The 21971-nt window shown below is 35.1% G+C and overlaps 1 protein-coding gene across 1 annotated transcript in view; it reads left to right on the forward strand.

Moving 5' to 3' along the window:
* The window catches only part of TMEFF2 (transmembrane protein with EGF like and two follistatin like domains 2), a 246782-nt gene that overhangs the window by 11640 nt on the left and 213171 nt on the right, over nucleotides 1–21971 (forward strand). The window contains exons 3-4 of the mRNA XM_036254118.1: nucleotides 1335–1464; nucleotides 6335–6361. Coding sequence (XP_036110011.1) covers nucleotides 1335–1464; nucleotides 6335–6361 — 157 coding nt within the window. The remainder of the gene's footprint in view (nucleotides 1–1334; nucleotides 1465–6334; nucleotides 6362–21971) is intronic.

Consider the following 21971-nt stretch of genomic DNA (forward strand, 5'->3'; position numbering starts at 1 on the left):
ATACCATTTTAAATTGTTAGGATGATTAAGCCAATATTACATAAAGGCAAAGAGCAAGAGTTAAATGGTTGATTGGGAAGGAGAAAGTACAGATATTGTAAGGAAATAAAATAAAACATAAATCTCAGGTTTTTATCATCAGATTTTAACTTTATTGAGAATTTCCTCTTTTGTTACATAAATCCTTGAGTTGAATTTAACTTATGATAGAATTTTATGTTTATTACCATATATATTAAAACTTTCTTAGCCATCTCACTAGATCATTGGTTTATTGCAAAGTGTTATACATTTATGACACATTAAAAATCCAAATATTTTAATAGGAAGTAGAAGACAGCAGAGTGTTTTCACATACATATGTATACATGATTTGCTTTGCTCAGTCTTTGGCATAGGTGAGTATTTATAAATAATCATCTTCATCATTATATTTGTTATAATTGAACAATGAAGTGCATCTGTAGTAGTAATCATGAGATAATCACATCTCTGGCATAATTAGCAGGTATAGGCCACAGCCAAGTATCCCTAATGCCTTTGACTGTGATTATATTATGATGAGTATACCCGGTAGGATGCCTAATTTCCTTTGTAAAATGTGTACTTTTTATAAAACAACTCTTAAAAAAGAAAGTTCTGTTTATGAAATATATATTATCATATTTTTGAATAGTCAATAAAGTTTACATGTAGTTCAGTAGTTGCTTAATTTTTTTCTGCATTTTATTTCTCTCTACACTACATCTACATCAATATCTCATATATAATGATATGAGAAAAATTAAGTGGTAACTCAAATGTCTTTCCATTTATTTAGAAATTTATGAAGATTAAAACTCAATAGAAAAAAAAATATGCTAAAGAGTAACTGTATTTTCTGGCATTTCAGTTATATACTTTTGCTCTCCAAATATAGCTAGACATTACTTTCTTTTTAATGTCTTTGATATAGTAGCATGTTTTATTTTTCCCACCAAGCCAGATGGGCCATATATCAAGAAAACAGTATTAAATAATATTGATGTATTTGTTGCTATCTCTTTATAGTATTGCTTGTCTGATCATTTTGTTGGCATTGCCTGATCAATTTAGAAGTTTTTTGTTTTTGTTTTTGATTTTCCTATCTGAATCAAATGACTGGCTGGCTGACTTGACATTGCTTTTGTGTGTCTTTGAATGATTCCCATGCAAGGTCAAAGACTTATTGGATGTGATGAGGATCACTGAAAAGGAAGACAAGTGCTTTCTACTGTAAATGATTATTTCTACTCAAGGAGTGAGAGGCATGCAGACTCCAGTACTAACCATAGGCTTACATCTGTGTTCCCCAGTGCAACAATGACTACGTGCCTGTGTGTGGCTCCAATGGGGAGAGCTACCAGAACGAGTGTTACCTACGGCAAGCTGCCTGCAAACAGCAGAGTGAGATACTTGTGGTGTCTGAAGGATCATGTGCCACAGGTATGTATTTGATCCTGAAGGCTTCCTGAAACCTTATGAATGAATTCTGAATCCAAAACCCAGATAAATAACTCATATTATATATTGGCTAGGCAAGTCTCTTATTCCTTTATACAAAGTGTGCATTATTTTTATACTATGTCTCTTTGCATTTCAAATCACTTCTGGAAGTGAAACTCTACCATAGGATGCTGGTAGGTTTTAATAAATACGTTATTTAATGAAGTGCAGACAGTTGACTATTAGAAATGTAGATTGAGTACCCTGGTGTCAAATATGTAGAAACCTATCTATGCATGAATACATGTATCTGTTTGTTTGTTCTGAACAATAGCATTATCTGCAGGAGGGCAGCTTTGCAGATTTGGGTTTGGAAGTCAAGATGTGCCTAACCTCAGCAGCTCTACAAAATGCTCCTCTTAACCATTTAGTAGATTATTTTGAAGACTGCATTGGTGGTAGACATTACTTCTAATGATACCTGTCCTTTTCTGACACAGTCAGCCTGGGATTTCACAAAGCTATTTAGTTATAGTGACCAAAAATATTATATACAGAAAGTGAGAAGCCCGGGCTGGTGTGGCTCAGTTGGTTGGGCTTCGTGTCTGTGCATCAAGGGTTTGCTGGTTCGATTTTCAGTCAAGGCACATGCCTGGGTTGTGGGCTAGATCCCTGGAAGGGCTAGATCCCTTCTTCTCTCTCTAAAAATCAATAAAAAAAAAAATCTTAAGGAAAAAAACCTTAAAAAAAACAAACAACCTCAAGGAAAACAAAACCTAACTTGATAAAGCAGTGCTTTAAACTGAAGCTGTTTTCAAGTTAGCCTTGAGACATTAAAATCACATATATTAAAGAAACTTGAGTGTCCCATGATAGTTGTTCTTAATGGCAAATATGCATCTTTCTGGAAAGTCATAATTTCTGAGAAATTGGGTAAAATAAACATGTTCAGGAAAAAATAATATTGATGTAAAATATAAAATTCCTTCAAAGATACTAATTTAGAATAGTGCCAGGAAAAGTCAATTTTATTGAAAATTACCCCTTAGATAACAGGTATTTTCTACTCTTGGGAATTGTGTTAAAAGTTATGAGTATGTTGGCTGGGGTAGGGTGGTAAATGAGCGAAGAGAAAGTCTCATATTCTTTAAAAGATTGTCTAAAGCCTATTGTTAGAAATTGATAATGTTCTCAGCTGTATTGGTGACGACCAACGTTTCTAAGAATTAGCAGAAAAGTGTCAGTCCTCATAGACAGTAATGCAGGCTTTCTGGCTTTGGTTTCAGTGTTTTCCTCCTATGGGATTCTTTGCCTTACTGTGGGAATGTCCTGTCTAGGAGGGTGATGGGGAGGCAAGCCGGAACTGGGGCTCCACTTACTCCTTCTTTGCCAGAGCAAACAGATCATTGCTGCTCCATCTGTGATTGAAAGTGACAGCAACAAATGAGAGTTACTGGGTCATCTTCCCCAGTAGGAAAGGAGGAAGATCAGCATGCCACCTTCAGAGTAAGGATGGGTGAACTAGAAAGAAAGGCAAAGAACAAACAAATTATGAAGAATCAATCTGCCATACCTAATGAACAAAAAATGAAAAATAAGACTTTAGGACAAATGGGAAAAAAGAAACCTCTGACTCCCAGAAACCAGGAATGATGTAGGCAAGTACCGGAGAGTACTAGGAAAAGGATTTACGTATTCAAAATCATATAGAAATCTGTCTCTGACGATAGCCAAATGAGAATCAGTGAACAACACTCCTAATAAGAGCCATGAAGTTGTCATAATGGCTAACAATGTTTGGGAGCAAAATGTCTCTTACTTGCCAGCCTCAAAGTTCTTGTCAGCATATGTAATTGCATTTTTCTGATTCATTCAAATCTTTCCGTTCTAGTCCCTAATGTGTCCGTTATTATATATATATATATATATATATATATATATATACTTAACCAAGTAGAAAATTTAATCACAATTGAGTAATATATTCCTAACTCATTTTACAAACTTAGATTTCTTCAGGATTTAACTAATAAGCCAGTATTGTTGAATGCATCTTCCATTGACTTGTAAATCTAAAGGGTTTTGATCTGAATAATGATGGAGGGACCAAAGTAGCTTTGATTAACCAGGTCTGACTATAAATAAATTGGAGCTCTGACTTTTGGTCTAAAAGAAATTCTTATTCTTTTCTTTGTAGATTTTCCATTTATTTTTTAACATCGTTTGACACTGAGTGGAGGTGGCAAGTTGTGATCTCTAGGAATAAAAGGCTGTAAAAGATAAAACGTTATATTTATTGAATGAGTTTGTGAGCAAAAGTAGGTTTACAGTTGTGAATATGCAAAACACAATTAATAAAGCTACTGGAATAATCATAACTTGCATGTCTTTTTCCATATGAACAACTGTAAACCTACTTTTGTCAACCCCATATTTCATTGAACTTAAACGTTATTTGTTCTCCAAAAAATGGTTTTCTATTGGGCAGTCTGGTCATTAGCCTCACTGTCAATTTCACTTTTTTTGCCTTATAAAAAATGCATTGACGAGGAGCCCAAATTCAAGTCCCACATGACTTTTTTTCTTAGGTGTTTCTGTCTCACTAATAAGATTTTAGTAGGCTAGTTATCTCTTTTTGCCAAGATGACTCATCTTATAGTAGAGAAATCATTAAAGCTCTCCATCACTATTTCATAATGATGCCATGAATTTAAGTGACTAAAAAATTTATTTACTCTTTGTTTTCTTAATACTCAATATGGGTTAAATCAAATGCAGCTTGTCTTAAGAACCATACTGCATGAATTTTTGGAACAATATATGGGAAATACAAGCCAACATCTTATTGCCATTTTCTTGATTTTCCCCAGCAATGTTTATTTATTAGAAAATCTATAGATGAATAGGCAAGATATTTACTCAAAATGTTAATTATTATGTTCCAGACACAGTGTTAAACATTTAAAATATGTTATTGCATAGTAAGCCTAAAAATAGCCCAATAAGATACACATTACTATAGCCATTCAGCAGAGGATGAATAAACTCGGGAAGGTTCAATAACATTCCTTATGTCATTCAATGAGTAATGTTCTCATGTTTGGTGCTTGGAATCCTTAAGCTTTGATTCATTTCCTCTTATATGCATGTGAGTGTAGAAAGCTGAACAAATTATGGGCCTTTGTTTAAAGAAGTTTACAGTCTTAATGGGAAAAAAATAAGAAAGTATATACCAACTAAAGCACAGGTAGAATATATTAGTGTTATAATAGTATAACCTGTTATTAGCCCCTGATTATTATAAATAAAACTGAATTAATCTTTCAATTTATTCAGTAAAATCTGTTAAAACTTTAGTTGGGAAGGTATATAAAAAGCAGACTTGATAAGCATTGACCGTTCAAGCACTGTCCTGTCCAAAAGTGATGGTGCAATGACATATGATTATCAGTTCAGTTGTCAGGACTATTCTATGGAGATGAATGCATCACATTATTTTGATCTGTTATCATTAAATAGTCAGATCATAGGATTAAAATCCTTATTTTCTACATTTACTAAGAGGGTTTTTATTATAAATTGTCTTACCAACTAGTTTGTCTTTAAAGAAAGGATATAATGGCCCAGAGACATAAGCCTTAGTCACTTTAGCAGTTAATTAAAGACTTGACCTTTTATACAGTGTTAGACCCTGTGAATTTAGTTAATATGTGTTTCCACCAAGGCTGGCAATTCAAACTACTGCTTCTTCATGGCTGACTAATGCCTAATACGACGAGAAGGATCCACTCTTCTATGTGTGTCCACCTGCGTGGATTTTCACACACTCCGCCTCTTTCTATGCAGTGCCTCTCAATAAAGTGCCATGGTGACAAACAAATAGCAGTAATGTTTTATTTATTTGCACTAAAACACACATTTATATAAGGGGAATTTGATGTAATTCTTAAACTCAGGTTGAGATTTCAGTGTGAGATGAGGGCATATCAGACCGAGAATACCAGTATTAGTCTTATTTCCCAGTATTAATATAAAGGTACATAAGCAAATGTATTTAGATTGGAAAGTAGAGAAGCAGAAGGAAGATGATGTCTATACTTAACAGGTGGAAGCAGATGGAAACTCAGTGGTGTTGACTCCAACTAGAAAATTGGGTGTTTCTGGGAACTGTCAGAAATAGACAACTCTGACCAGTTGTAATTATGTAGGAGCAAAGGGAGAGAGGGAATGGAGAAAGAAAAATGCAGAAAAGAGATTGTTTTTTATTGGAAGAATCAGCTAGGGTGTATTCAGTTTTAAGCACAAACGCAAAGTTAATTTCACTTTTCTACTGATTTCACAAACTTACTCTTGGTGGCAGAAAGACTCATTCACAACTGTGGTATTTGGAAAACATACTAACGATTATATAAAAAGTTACTGATTTTTAAACTCTATCACTTTATGCATATGGAATTCACAAGAATAGAAAGCCTTAATTATAAGTTTATTTACTTGTCTTAGATATTTAATTTCTAAATCTCACTGATGGTTATAAGAATCTCATTTCAATTTATTTTTGTTAATGGTACTAAATTTATCATGATTAAAATAAAAATATCAGATTTTACATAATCAATTTAGGAATTATTCTAAAAGTAGCTAATCTTTTTATCATAAAGTTTAAATATGAAAGTAATAGAGAATTTATTTTATAAATTATGCTATAGAAATTAAATTGGTGTGAATACACATTTTCAGATTAAATATTAGCAATTTTCTCAATTATATTACTGTCTTAATGAAGAAAATAAACATGAACTAAAAAAAAGTCATACATATTTTTAAATGTTTTTCAAGCAAAAACAAAGTATTTATTTTTTCCTCCCAGATGCAGGATCCGGATCTGGAGATGGAGGTAAGAATTGCCTTTTTATATATTTGAAGCTTATATGTGAATATTATTTGTGCATATTTATGTATATATTTGCCATCATAGATATCTGAATAAAATTTCCATGTTGCATTTCAGGAAAGAGAAAAACAAAAAATAAAATTCTCTTTATTAAATAAACGTATATATTGCAAATTATTTGATATGTTTATGAATTGTACTTAAAAATTCTGTTTCCATCTAATCCTCATTGTTTATTTATTTGTTTGAGTCTGAGTTGTCTTTGAGATAGGTATGCATGTCAAAACTCCTTAAAAGAAGATTTCAAGCGTATTTGACAGGGCAAAAAGAACTCATGAAAAAATCATTTAAATACTGTTGTGGTGTTTTTTATAATATTGCTATTAACTACCAGGTATTAATATTAACACATACATAACTATCTTATAAACAGGCTCTAAATTATTAAATTAATAATTTGAAACTGAAGGAAATTGAGCTTATAAAAAGAAAGTAAGAAAATGTAAACAAAATTTAGAGCAATGAAAATAGGATAGTGTCTTTACTTCTTTGATTAAATTAATCTATACTTATTTTTACTAAAATAAGATATGTATATATTTTGGTTATTTAATAATTGTGTGTTTAAGGAAATATATAAGGTAAGAGAGAGCCAGAAACTTAAATTTGATTGGATGTACTTACTGACAAGATTTTATTTTATTTTATTTAGGGTTGAATCTTCACTGTAAATTTCCCAAATGCTTTTTCAGTTGAAATCAAACAAAATTCAAACTTTAAGCCTAAGAAGAAAAAAGAACTAGATATAATTTCAACAGGAACAATAAGGAGATAAAGAATAAAAACATAAATATTCCCAAGGCTTTGCTTAAGTAGTATAAAATGATTAAACATGTGATTCCAAGTGAATTATAGTTTTTAAATGCAGAGTTTGGTAACATAAAGAACAGAAGGCCTTGGGTTCAGGAAAGACAGATCTCTACTGCATACCTTCTCTAATTCAAGCAACGCATTAAAAATTATCAAGTAGCCTTATGTAATGAAAGGCTTAAATATAGTTCAGATAAGCAATACCCAGAGAACACAATTAGAGCAGCATATTAGAGCGCACTTTTTTCTCATGAAGATTAAAACTGTACAAGAGTCAAGATTTAGTATCATGAGAGCATAAAATGTATTTAATATTACATGACCTTGGACAGTCCTTTGATGTTAGGATAGTCTTTCACTACTTCTAAGAAATTAAGTTCTGTCTTTTTCCCCCTCCTCTGGCTGATTAATATAGTATTTCTAAGAAAGTTTTCTTAGCAGTTTGAAAAGAAGAGCTTAGAAGAGCAAATTAAATCTTAAAGAAATGGAAGAAGGAAAAAGGTAATTTCTGGAGTAGATGTTTCACTATCGGAATGTTAAGAAACTAATCAATTTTAGCCTCTGCTGGTTTGGCTCAGTGGTTGGAGCGTTGGCCTGCAGACCAGAGAGTACTGGATTTGGTTCCTGCTAGGAGCATGTACCAAAAAAAAAAAAAAAATTAAACAATTTTAGAACTATTGATTTTGTAAGGAAATAATGTCTATGAAAATGTCTTTTTATTTCCCAGCTATTTAGTCTTATGTATAGACTACCTAATTTTGCTAATACTGCATTGAGCTTCAATATTCTGCTTTTCATGAAACATGTCTTATTAATGTTTCAAATCTTGTTAATTTTTTAGCATTTTTGAAAACATAGCAAAACATTGCACAATACAGAATATCTTCATTGTTCTTTCTATTAAAACATCATGACATACTCTTTTCTGTTCGAGTCTCCTATCCTATCATACATCATTTTAAAATCTTTATTTATTTTTTTAACAATAAGATGGTTTGTGCTTGGTTTCCAGTTTTCATTGTAATTAGCCCATACAAGTGAAAGTAAAGTCAACCTCACTCTTCCTTGTTGCATTTTATATTGAAATATTTGATTCATTATGCTTTCCTGTCATCTGAATAAGGTAATTTTGTTTAGGAAATAAATTTAATCTCATGAATGCCATGTTTATACTTAAATTTTATGCATTAGTTGGAAATACTTCCTTTTCCTTATTTTCTTCTCCTTTTGCTCTTTTTTACTCTCCCTTTCAATTATATGTGCTTTATAATAACTTGGAGGGGGGCAACTTCTTAAGAGATAATTGCTTTAGAAAAAAAAGCATATTGCCCATTTACTTCTGAATTATGTGTTTTTAAAATAGTTGCTCAGAAAATTGTTGTAATGATTATTTGCACCTAGTGGCAAGAACTATTTTTTAAATAAGAGATGAATAGTTTTATTTTAACTGAGTTACTTTCTTTTTCTTTTTCTCTTTGTGTTACTTTGCTCTGAAATACTAATGGAATTTCATTTTTGTTAATTTTTTTACTACATTATAAGATGCCCGAAAAGCTTAATAACTTAAACCTAAAAAAAAAAAAAACAAGGTTAGAATGACCTACACAATTCCAGTTCACATATACATTTGATTGTACATGAAATATACTTGACTCACTACCTCTGTTACACAGAGAATGTACTTGCCTTTGTATTCTGACAGAGCTCCTGTCTCCAAGGTATCAGAGGAACCAGAATTAACCAGAAGTGATTGAATTGGTTAATTTAATCACTGGGATTAGTTAATCCCACAATCCTAGCTAATGATTGTTCTAACTGATCTCTATGGTATATATTCTCAATAACGTGTATGTAATTAATAACTAGTTGCAATGGTTAATGGTTATATTTTTAATTTATTTTAACAAAAGTTGATATAATTTCCAACTAGAGTGCATTGATCTAAATACAGTACTGGAGAGAACAAATTTATTTGTAAAACTCTCATATATGTGACTATCATAAATGATATTATTAAACCTCCACATCCAAAATCTCTTCAAAACATATCAATTTTTAGTTTTTTAGATTGTTTTATATTTTTAAATTAAGGAATGTTGCATTAGCAATGAAGATTAGATCTGATTATTTAAAAAATAATTTAAGCTTAACTTATTTGCTCAAGAGCATACCTGTCATTTATTGCATTTGAGGGAACATTTTTACTACAATATAAAAGGGGTATAAAGGTTTCATAAAATTTATATTAACTTGTTAGTATACATTTTATAGGATGTTGTAAAATCTTTAACTGTTTATATCTTTATTCAGATGAAACAATTTGAAGGGCTAACTTTATTTAAGTAAAACATGTTCACTGTGTCTCCATCATGATCTGCAGATGTATATTCATTCACAAAGGTCATCTGTAGAGGAATAAGAGACAAATATTGATAAAAATCTTGGATAAGATTTCGGTGATTGCATCCTTTTAAAGTGCTTAAGAAAACTCATCAATACAAAATAATTCATATAATTTGTTTTGAACCTAATAGCTGCTATTTATGGAATTCTGTTTAAAAAAAAAAATGTTTAGTTGGAAAGGCAGCTATCTATAGTAAATACTCTTCTTGGGTAGACTGAAAGTTGAAAACAAATTAGGATAAACTGTAATTAACTATATATACGTTGTATAGAAAGGTAATGTGTGATAATGTGTGGGCCAAACTTCAAAAATTTCAGAAAGTAGTTGAAAGAAAGGGGTTGGTGCCTCGTGTACTCATATATATGGAGATTTAATGTTGTAAATACGAAAAAGGGTGTGTGTAGGAGGGATAATAACATCTTATCCACCTACAGACTTCCTTAAGTAACAAATACTGCAGTAAGAAAAAAAGTAGTAAAGAAGCCTCCTCTCAAAATCTATGGGTGTGTGGGTGGTAAAAGGATAATTTTTAACCCCAGCTTTTCTCTCAAAGTCTTTCAGTCATCAAGACAAGTCCATGAAGACTTTTTATTACTCTCTTTTAAAACTATTTCTGGATTGATTAGACTTTTGATAGATTAGATTCCTAAAAACAAAGTGTAAGTCCAGTAAAATGAAAACTATATGTTAACTTTAAAATAATGATAAATATATTGTCCTGCTAAAGGTCTGGAGGAATTCACAATTAAATTTTAATATATCATCATATGGGAAGTTCTGTGATAATGTCTATAGAAATACATTGTTTGTCCAAGATACATGTCATAGATAAATGAGTATATTTTTATTTCATAAGGTAAAATGTAGCACTGTGCTTATTTATACAACTTATATACTTATGTAATTTTAAGATAATTCTTTAATAGTATAATGTCAGATATGTACAGCAATAAATCAAATTGAATTTATGCCCATTATTTGTAAAAAAAAAAAAAAAAAAAAGCTTTATTTTTATTTTAATTATCCAGGTAATTGTTGTTATGATAACTTTGGTGTAGGAAACCAGTCATATGTTTCTATTTAATGCACAAGTGTTCTGTATAATTTTTCTTTATATAGTATTACTCAGATATCCATAATTAAGATGTTTACTTCACATACATTTTGGATAGAACAAGAAATGTTTACATTGAAACAAATTTTAAACCTTGGGCTGCCATTGTTGATTATGTGGATTGATAAAAGCAGTATTTTAAGAATTTTGAGAACTTCAAAAATATTTTCTTAAAATCCTTATGTTTCTAATGTGGATTTAATGATATTCAGGAATTCGGTCAAATTTAACAAGCGTAATATAACCTGGGTATTGTGGCAAGATTTCTGGAGCTGTAAAGATGAATATGACATTTTTTTACACTCAAAGAGATTATATGTAAATTCTCTTCTTAGCACACGATGGGAAAATTATGATTCTAATTATCAAAAGAAAAGCAATTCCCTCCAGAAGTAACATTTTGAGTATACTGTAAATAAGAAAGAACTGTATATTAATTTTATAAAATGTTCTTATATAAGGCTAAGATTAATTTTTGTTCCATGTTGCTAGATTCAGTTCTTTTCCTGACCTCACTTTGTATCTTCTTTACTTTACTGTTATGGTCAAGTTCTGGCAAACACAATATGTTCACATTACAACCCAAGTCTGACTGGAGTCAACTGAAGGCAGCTTCAGCTGAAAAACTGATTCAGTAAAGAAATTCTACCATGCATGCATGCATGGTCTGACATTCTTTCAGGGTAGCCTATGGGGAGACAAGCAGACACTATCTCTGCTTTTCTGTTTCATGCATGAGGGCTGCTGTTCCGCCTGAAGATGGGCTTGTAACCGTCTAAACCTCAATTGAAATCTTAGCTCAGCTTTCCATAAGTTGGAATCCATTTTGCTCTTTACCTCAAAGAAAAACAATATTGCAACTGTACTGAGACAGAGGTAGAATGAGTGGGGGGCATGTAATGGGTGATGAAATCAGAAAAATACAAAAAGAACACTGAAGGAGGGAAACACAGTGGGAATGATGGAAAATGGAAAGGGAGGAGAATGGAACCTTTGTTATCAACATGGCTGTATTTTGTTTTCACATATGGCTACTACCTTAAAAATAAACACCCCCCCCCCCCAGTAGAACAGTGGTAGTTTTCTGAATTTCCAGAGAAAATTGCTTGAGATTGATTATGAAATGGATGCTACAAACTTTTGTCTGACTCATCCATATAAGTTTTTAAAACTACGTCTAGGGGAAGAAATGTAATCGTGTACAGTGCGACAGAAATGGCTTTGGATTTCCAATCAGGAGGTTTTTACTCTAGATTTTTAATTGGCTTGAAGGATGCCTATTTGATTTTTACTCTCAATATCCTTGGAGATGCATTTCTTATATCAATAAAAGAGAATCATATCTACTTATAGGAAAGATGATTCATAATAAACTAATGTAAAGAACTCTGAACTCCAAAAAATTAAAAATGAAATTAAAAGAATTTATATTTTTAGTCCCAGTTAGTCTGAGAGCATAATTTCTCCGAAGGGTTTAATTACAAGTTTGAATCTTTTAATTAGTGATTTTTACCATTCATGGTTTAAAGTACTGATGCTGAGATAATAATAAGAATCTGTGAATCCCGCTACGGTTCTCGATGTTTGGAGGAGACGACTAGCTCTGCGCCTCAGAAGGACGTGATAGTAGAGTTGATACCAGAAGAACCGTGCTTGAGGAAGAAATTATGTTAAACATTTTAGAAGAACAAATAATTATTCCTAAAACTGCAAAGGTAGAAATATTGCCTCCATAAAAGAAAGAAAGGAAGGAAGGAAGGAAGGAAGGAAGGAAGGAAGGAAGGAAGGAAGGAAGGAAGGAAGGAAGGAAGGAAGGAAGGAAGGAAGGAAGAAGAAGAAGAAGAAGAAGAAGAAGAAGAAGAAGAAGAAGAAGAAATGGGAAGGATTCACAATATGATTGATTCAGTATACTTACAAGTGAGAATTTTGACTAGGGTTCTGAGCATTGCAAAGTTTTTCTAAGGGGATTTGAGCTTTTCAGAGGGTTTAAGCTTTACAGAGAGAGAGAGAAAGATCCTTTTAAAAGAGAGGGGAAGATTTTTATTCCAGTTCTTTATATGAGGGCACGAATTAGATATGTCTGAAAGGTTGCTTACACTCATGGATAATTATTTTTAATACACTATCTAGTTTATTAAAAGCACTATTGTAACAATAATGTATTTAATCACAACGATAGCCTTGGGTGTGTGGATGACGATAAACATCTTACCCACAATTCCAACCACAGTAGGTATGGTAACTAAGCCAGTCCTTGAACTTCAAGAAGGAAAGTGACCATAGCCTACAAGAGTACCCTACCTCTCGTAGTGGCTTTCTGCAATACCTACACTAGACCCTATATTCTGTGATTTATATACATGATAAACTCTATCCACAATCATATGAGATTTTATTATCACATCTCCTTACTCCATTACCATTCTCATTTTTATTTCTAAAACCATCTGTTCTAGTCAGCTTAGAATTCAAACCCCTATGGGTTTTTGTTGTTGTCTGTTACTTAAGTTTATTCTACTCCTCAGTCCATTGCACATGATAGCTATCTATTCTCCTCTTCATCCCCCATCCTGAACCTCATTCCTTTTCTTTTGTAAGTATTTGCTTTAAGGTATTTAATATACTTTAAATTCTTGGGGACAGGAGAGTATAGTATGTGTTTAGTAGCAAGAAGTAGTGGTTAAAAACAGGCCCTAGAGCTAAACTCTGTGGGTTTGCTCCTGGCTCCATCACTTACTGGCAGGGTTTTTTTTTTTTTCTTCATCTGTTTTTAGTTTTTTTCATTTACGACCCTAGCACAGAACTTCCCAGGGTGCAGACTCTGTGGTTGAGATTTGTGCATTGAGAGTTTATTGAGTAGTTCTCTCAAAATCAACACCTGTGGAAGGGAAGGACGTAGGATTGGGCAGAGGGGACGTGGGATTGGTGTAGAAGAGTCACAGCAGGCCCACTTGGAGCTCTCAAGGTAGGATGGTCGCTGTGAGTTATGATGAACTCGGGTGATAGTGCTGGACCTTTACACTCCACCACTGATGTTGGCATCGACAAAAAAGGGAATGTTACCTTGGGCCAGGTGGCTGTCTTCAGCTTCAAACTTGACCTGGAGAGGGACTCGTCTGTGAGGTGTCTGTGTGCAACACCCCCAGCACCTGACAAGGGAAAAAGGTGAGCTTTGTATCATGGCATCCTCTACAATCTATAAAATTTAAAAGAAGGAACAAAACAGACAAAATTACTGCCCTGGTAGAGCTTATTTCTTGTGAAGTGATTCAAACATAAACAGATGAACAAGAGACAATAGAGACGAGCAGATGGTAATGAGTGCTGAGTAGGAGGGGAAAAACAGGATAAGGGAAGGTGAGGGTGGGGTTCCTAATTTGTTTGGGGTGCTCAGGAAGGCCTGGACAATATAAGGAAGAAATGAAGGAGCAAGCCTTGCAGATAAGTGAGGGAAGGACATGCCAGGACTGGAGCACCTCTAAAGCCGTCATAACTGGGTTGTTCCAAGAAGATTAGGGATGTTCATTGGACTAACGTGAGTGAGAGGGTGCTTGGAGATGAGGGAGGTAGGTGAGGATGACCTAGCAGACCCTCCAACAGGGGGTTGGCTCCTCTATGAGTGAGCTGGGAGCCACCCAGGGTCTGGAACAGAGGAGCATGCTGGGACCTGCGTGACGAGGTCACAAGATCACTCTGGCTGCTGTGTTGAGCATGCACTGTGTTAGAGTACAGCAGAGAGTGGGAAACCTGCAGTTGAAAGATAGTTTCTTTTGTCTGGTCATCATTGATGTTCAGGAGTTTGTGGTTTATTTTCTAGAGTATTCCTCATCATCTTACATATGCCAGTCGGCTCCCCATCTGAGGGACAATGTCTGTGGTTCTTTATTGAATAGATACCCTAGATTTTACTATAATCAAATCCAAATTTTTTCTTTAAGGTCTTTTTGTATTAGGGATTTTATTTAAGATGTCCTTCTCCTGTTTTGATATTTTTTAAGTAAGCATAAAATTTCACTTGTTTCCAGACAGTGTTTAATACCCAGGACTCTCTGGGTACTGTAATGCATGCCAAATTGTATTCAATTTGATTCAAATTTGGATTTGAAAATACAGCTTTTTTACTGTACTAAATGTACAATCCATATTGTAGCATATGATTTTCAATGTGTACTTAACAAAGAGCAATTTCATTTTCTTTGGTAAATTACACACTTGTTATAGCTTTGGGATTTTAAAAAATCCAGGAATAAATAGAAAACAATATGTTTAAATAATGTTAGCATCCTGGCTCAATGAGTCAAACCAAAAGAATTATTCCAGTTAGTGTCAGTTGGTAAACTTGTTCTGAAATATCTTTTCGCTTTGCATTCTGTGCTGCTCTTCCTCTGAGAAGAATAAAAGGGGGATGGACTGGATTTTAGATAAGGTTGGGCAGATGCTTTCAAGAACCGGTTCTGTAGATGGAGCATTTAAATTGGATACATTCCGCCCTGGGCAGTTTGGCTTAGCAGTTAGAGCGTCAGCCCAAGGACAGGGGTAGTCCCAGGTTCGGTTCCCGCTAAGGGCACATACCTCGGTTGCAGTTTGTCCCTGGCCCTGCTTGGGGTCATGTGTGTGGCAACCAGTCAATGTGTCTCTTTCACATCCATATTTCTCTCTCTCTCTTTTCCTTCCTTTTTTCCTCCCACTTTATCTGAAGATAAATGCAAAAATATCCTCAGGTGAGGATAAAATAAATAAATAAACTGGATTTGTTCCTAATCAAATACTATTTCTTATAAACTTGATCTTTCTCTCATTTTCTATCACTTTTGAGCTGTTTTTTTCACTTTTTGGTCCTAAATTTTGGCTGACTGGGTGGCTCTTTGAACATTACCTTCTTTTGGTGAAGGCCACACTGAATGATCATTATTAGTGGAATCAGTCAAAGAGGGAGCCCGTCTCTGTGATGGTGTCTACACAAACTGATGCACTCTACACATATCTGGTCCCAGCTAAATGAAGAAATCCCGCATGATCTTGTAAACATTGAATTAGAGTGAGAGTCATTTCAGATACACTGACTGTCCTCTCCAGGGACTGTAGCACTAATAGAAAAACATGACCTTTGGCAAGTAGAATTTCTGACACATTGATTTAAGTGATAGTGGTGAAAACTCTGTGAAAAGATGTGTTGAGCTATATAGTGTCATCTTTCCTGAACCCTCTGAGCTTTGAGATGCAGTTTGAGATCTAATCCTTGAAGGTTGGAGAGGTTACAATGTTGAGGATTTTCTTCAGTTACTCAAAAGACAACCATAATAGCAGCTTGAACGTGGTTATCTTTGAAAGTAGGTGTTATTTTTAAATATAATGAAAGAGAAACACAGCTGGCAGTTTAGAGGGAAAAAGGGAATTAGTAGTAGAGCCATTATGCTGCATTTTAAATAGCGGGATGGTGGTGAATGGTTATATTCTGCAGCTCATGCTCTCATTGCTCACTGCTCTGAGGTCCATGGTTGCAGCCAGGTTCAGGGCTGATTCAGGGAACTCCCTTGGCCTCTTGTGAAGAGAGCTGCCCACGGCAAGCACCTCTTTGAAATAGAATGTGGCGGTTATAAAGCCAGTCCAATCCTGTAAATCCGCACACTCCGCGATTTTCTACCGTGAGTAGTTCTCAAATCTCTCTCTCCAAACCCTCCACCAATCCCTTATATCAATCTTTAGTCATCCCTTGTAAAACACTGAAAATGAGCCTCCTAAGTGGTCTCTCTGCTTCTAGTCTTGTCCTAATTTTTTTCTCACTTGCACAGTCAGAATGATTTATAGAAAATACTTAACTGAGCATTTTATTTCCCTCCTTACAAGCCAACAATGGCTGCCCATCATTTTTAGAATAAAAGACAGTCTTTACTTTTGAAGTGCACGGCATCTGATACGAGTAAATCACGTGTTCACTTGTGATTCACCTCATTCCCCTAGGAGTGGTGTGCAGAGGGAAACAAAATTGAAGTTATTTTAGGATTCTGGTTAGTTAGGAGGTAATTGAGGTAATTTTACCCTATGTGACTCCTTTATTCCACATCCAAATTACTTATTAAAATACCAAATGACTTTGGCCAGAGAATAGAATCATTGGGAAGTCCATTTGTTGCCTTCATTTAATTTGACACGGAACTAGTGAAAAAGGCCCATGTTTTTTGAATCTTCAAGGAATTACAGTGATTACTCCCAAATAAAATGTACATTAGTCATAAAAGAATATTACTGAGAAAATAAAACACTGGGTATTCGTTCCTTGCATGTGAAAAGTTTCTTGGTGTAATGAAGTAAGGGAGTGGGACTCTGTGCGCTTGGGCGTTTACCTTAGGATCAATGCAGCGGCGTGCGGAGGAGGAGAGGGGGCGCCCTGTGATGCAGTCGGTCACCTCGCTGTCCTCAGACCAAACGCAAAGCTGCAAGCAGCAAAATGTTATAGGTCTGTGCCTGGCACGTAGAGGGTGTTTGATAAGTTTTGTGAAATTAATGGATGGTTGAGTGAATTAGCAGGGCGGCGGTGTCAACTCCTATCTTGGCAATTAATTGATGCGTATGTGAGCACTAGGCCACTCATCCACTTCCCAGTAACCTCTAAGTGTCACCCTTGACTTATGTCATCAGAAATGCCGTAAGAGATGTCATTCCTCAAGAAATCTGCAGAGTGGTTCTATTTCTTCCACAAGCTCTGAATCACAGCTCTTGCCCACATCCCTATCACCCCCATGTTCTTCTGTCTCGTCTGTTTCCCGCTTCTGTCAATGAGACTGGAGCAATGTGGGAATGCACAGCTCAGGTATAAAATCATATTTATGGAAGATAAAACGTTGAGTTTGGACAAGCGATGGTAGAGAGCAGTCTGGTGAGAGAGAACAGGTGTCTCAACACAAAATGTCGGAAGAAGAGAAAGCAGTGGTATTCAACATTTTGTAGAAGAGCTTTAGGTCCAGTCGAGGAACAAAGAAGGTGGAATTTAAAATAGCTTCAGACTTGGGTCAGCTGTGTTATTTTTATATGTTCCACCTCTTAACATTTATTTCCATATTCACACATACAGCATTTACTCACTTAATGCATTTCTCCCATCAATTTTTCTATACTCCCAACACATATATGTTTTGAGAAGAAAATCCAGGAAAAAAAAAAAAGGGTTCCATACAGAGATCTTCTTCCTAACCCTACCCAACATGCATTTTCCTCACCTATCTAAAATAGCACTTAATGCTGCTGGAGGATATTTCATTAGGAAAAATAGGTTTTGTTGTTGCCAGACAAGAGAGAGGTTGAAATTAATGTTTCATAGTGCTGAGTAGGAGATCCGATAGAGCCTTTCTCTACCCCAGCACTTTTGAAAATGTGTTATGTAGAACTTAAGTGCCTCAAATTGCCATTAAAGCGGAGGATAACTAGTTAAGTAAGACTGAGAAATGCTGCATATTTCTCTCCTTCACCTTCTTTCATCTAGTCCTCCCTTCCCCCTCCCCTCTGACAGCCGTCAGTCTGCTCCATTATCCATGCCTCTGTTTTTATTTTGTTCGTCAGTTTATTTTATTCATTAGATTCCACATATAAGTGAGAGTAAATGGTATTTGTTTGTCCCTGACTGATTTTTTCACTTAGCATAATAATCTCCAGGTCTATCCATCTGTTGAAAAGGTAAGATTTCCTTCTTTCTCACAGCCTCGTAATATGCCATTGTGTAAATGTACCACAGCTTTTTTATCCACTCATCTACCGATGGGCACTTGGGCTATTCCAGATCCAGGCTATTGTAAATAAAGCTACAATGAACATAGTGGTGCATATATTCTTTCAAATTGGTGTTTTGAGAATCTGAGGATATATTCCCAGAAATGCGATCGCTGGGTCAAAACGCAGTTCCATGGTTAATTTTCAGAGGAAAATTCATACTGTATTCCACAGTGGCTGCCCCAGTCTGCATTCCCACCAGCAGTGCGCTAGGGCTCCCTTTTCTCCACACCCTCGCAACACTTGTTCATTGATTTATTGATGGTAGTTATTCTGGAAAGTGTGAGGTGGTATCTCACTGTGGAGTCACAGATAGGATGACAACTTGTTGGAGTCTGCCCAAGCCCATTCTCCAGGCTTTAGCACTGAAAATCCTGCATCCCAGGAATTTTCTCACTCTAATATGGTCACCTTAGCCACGTATTAATGACTGAGAAGTCATACAGTAAGGAAACATGCTCAATTTTATGTCAATGGTGTTTTAAAAGAACACCTGACCATAAAACATTTTTAAAACAAAGATATTGAAAATAAATTTAAAAATAGTAATCTATGGTACACACTTTGGGAAACTCTATCCATTTGTCCCCTGGCCCCTGTAATTTGTTCCGTGGTCTTTTTCCTATCGCCTTGTGTTGCAGGGCCTGCGGAGACCTGGGGAATGGTCCACTGTAACTGCTCCAGTCTCTCCTGGTCCTTAGACTAAGAGCACTTAAGCCTCAAGCTGGAAATGTAAAAGAATTTCCATTTAGAAACATATTTCATTACTTTAAAATCGTTCTCCTTTCTCAGTCTCTCACAAATATTTACCTGTCTTAATGCAGATCTTTTGGGAATTTCTATAGGGAGGTAATGCATTGTAAGGAAAGTCTTTTAAAGATCTATATTCCAAGTTCTTTCCGTATTTGCTATTGTGTAATTCTGGATAAGTCTTGAATATATATTGGGCAGCATGTGCAAACTTAACCAATGTAACCCCAATACATTTAATTAATAAAACAGTAAGGAGTTTTGAGGCTGCTGTTATGTAACATAGGCATTCAGGAAGCTGTCCTCTGAGTCTTCTGTCTGGAGGAACAAGGACATCTGAGGGGCGAGGAAAGAATTGGACAAGGTGATAAAGATGAATAGAATGGAATACAAATCTTTTCACTGTCTGCAAGGGGAAAAGATTCAGATCCAGGGCCTCTTAGTTCCACTCAACTATTTTCTGTTTTTAACCAATGGTTAGAGGCTTGATTTGGTTGAGCACATTGTATACTTGCCACCACATCACGGACTGGGCCAGGTGCCTCTCCCAACACCTGCGCATGATCATAGGAGGCAAAGCTCATTTTAGTGAACTCCAAAGGATTGGCTGAATGATTTTATGAAAGGCATTCTGTGACACTGAATAACACATTTGTTCCAACAAAGACTTAAATTTTTCTAAATTTGGAGATATTTTTCTAATTTTTTCTAAGTGGTTTTTAGCTCTAAATATCTGAGAATTAAAAATTACTATTTCTGACATTTCTAGCACACAGTATTTACTGATAATGCTGAAGGAGCATTCCTTTTGACAAAGTTTCTAATTTTTGTACCCCTGGGACAAGGCCAAGCAAAAGAAAAATGCAGTAGCTGCATAATACTCCCCGAGGTTACCGGGAATGAAAAGGAATAGATGGGAAAGTGCTTCAAAAGTATATTATTTTTTAGGTAGGCTTCTTTTAAATCGAGCAATCATAGAAACACTGATAAAGACACAGCACTGCTCATTTACATATATACATTTACATGAATTACCTAATGTTCATGCAGCTTATTTCCCCCAATGATTGGTAAGCCCAGTGAAACACTGAAGACTAATGTATACTGTCTCTAATGAAGACATTTGTGATGTGCACCTACTGTTTCTTCAGGTCGTTTATAGCCATATAGTAAAAACTTGCTATAACTCTTCAAGAAAGACATATCATCTCCATTTTCCAGGGAAGAAAATAAAAGACACAAAGATGAAGTTACTTGCCATGACCATGTGGTTTAGTGGCATAGTCAGAATTTAAACCCAGGCGCCTAGGGCTCCTAAGTCTCCCTTTTCTCCCTTGTTTCATGTGCCGGGTGCCATATATTTTAAAGGCAGGGATTGAAAATAAAACTGTAATTTTTCATTTTAAAATATAGTATGCATTTACTAATTTGGTTAAAAGGAAGGTGTTGCACTTATTGGAGAAATACCTATTTTGTGTGATGGGACTGGCTGGTCAGTCTGCTGTGTGTCACAACCCTCACACACAGGTGCACAGTTTTCATTTTTATTCAAAATATGTATTCCTTCAGTATTTACAGCTATTGTAGTATTTATCTTGTACTATACTGGCTCTCTTGGTTTTGATAACGTGACATAATATTATTGTACTTTTTTCCAGCCATAATTTAGATGATTGAAATACAGGAAATAAAATCCCTTTTCATGTGACACTTAATTCTAAAGGAAGAAACAGACTTACCAAGAAAATAAACAAACAGGGACATTTCAGAGGGTGATTATTTCTTTCATTACAGCAAACAGGTGACACAGTGCAGAGTGACTGGGTTTTGTGGGGAGGGTGAGATATGCATGGACCTCCTGACGTATAAGAAAGAAAGGTGCACCCAGATCTGGCGCAGGGCACTCAGCGCGAAGACACGAGCACGTGCCGGCTTACGGGAGGTCTTAGTGAGATCTAGATCCAGAAAGAAGGTAAGTGTGGCTTGAGCACAGTGACCGCGCAGAAAAATGTAGGGAAGGAGAGTGGACAAGGGGTAGGGAATCTGGATTATTTTTATCGTGTCATGGGAAGTCTTAGAAGGGGAGCAATATAATCTGGTTTATATATGTAAAAGGCTGCTATGGCCACTTTGTGGACAACAAATTATAGATGAAATAGGGAGGAGCAAAGAACCAGTAAAGAGGAATGTGGTAGAATGAGCGAAGATGACCCTGACCGGCTGGGATGTTGACAACGATGACGGTGAGAAAGTGGCAGGTGTACAGGTGTTTCATGTCTCCTCAGCTTGCTTTCCATTCAATTCCTATGGACATTGGTATGAACAAAAATGTTGCATGCCCATATAAACAAAGATCTGGAAATGGGAAGGAAAAATGATAACAATCCTGTCACTTCATTTTGCACAGTTAGATTCTCTATACACATTCAACATGAATGAATATATAGGTTTACTTTTAAGACATGAAAATGTTTCATAAATATCATTTTCATAAACCAAGGCCCATGCACTGAGCCTGTTGTATTCATCTAAGGCAATTTTCTCAGACTTCAGGAGAAAAGCAGATTGATGTACTTTGGGGATTTTCAACTGGTAACTTTTCAATAATGCCTGCATATATTGATGGTTTTGTTTTTCATTTACTATTTTAAATTTATACCACTTAAGCATCACCATTGGGATGGCAACAAACAGTAAATATAAGAAATAGC

Source organism: Molossus molossus, unplaced genomic scaffold, assembly GCF_014108415.1.
Source record: "Molossus molossus isolate mMolMol1 unplaced genomic scaffold, mMolMol1.p scaffold_m16_p_11, whole genome shotgun sequence".
NCBI lineage: Eukaryota > Metazoa > Chordata > Mammalia > Chiroptera > Molossidae > Molossus > Molossus molossus.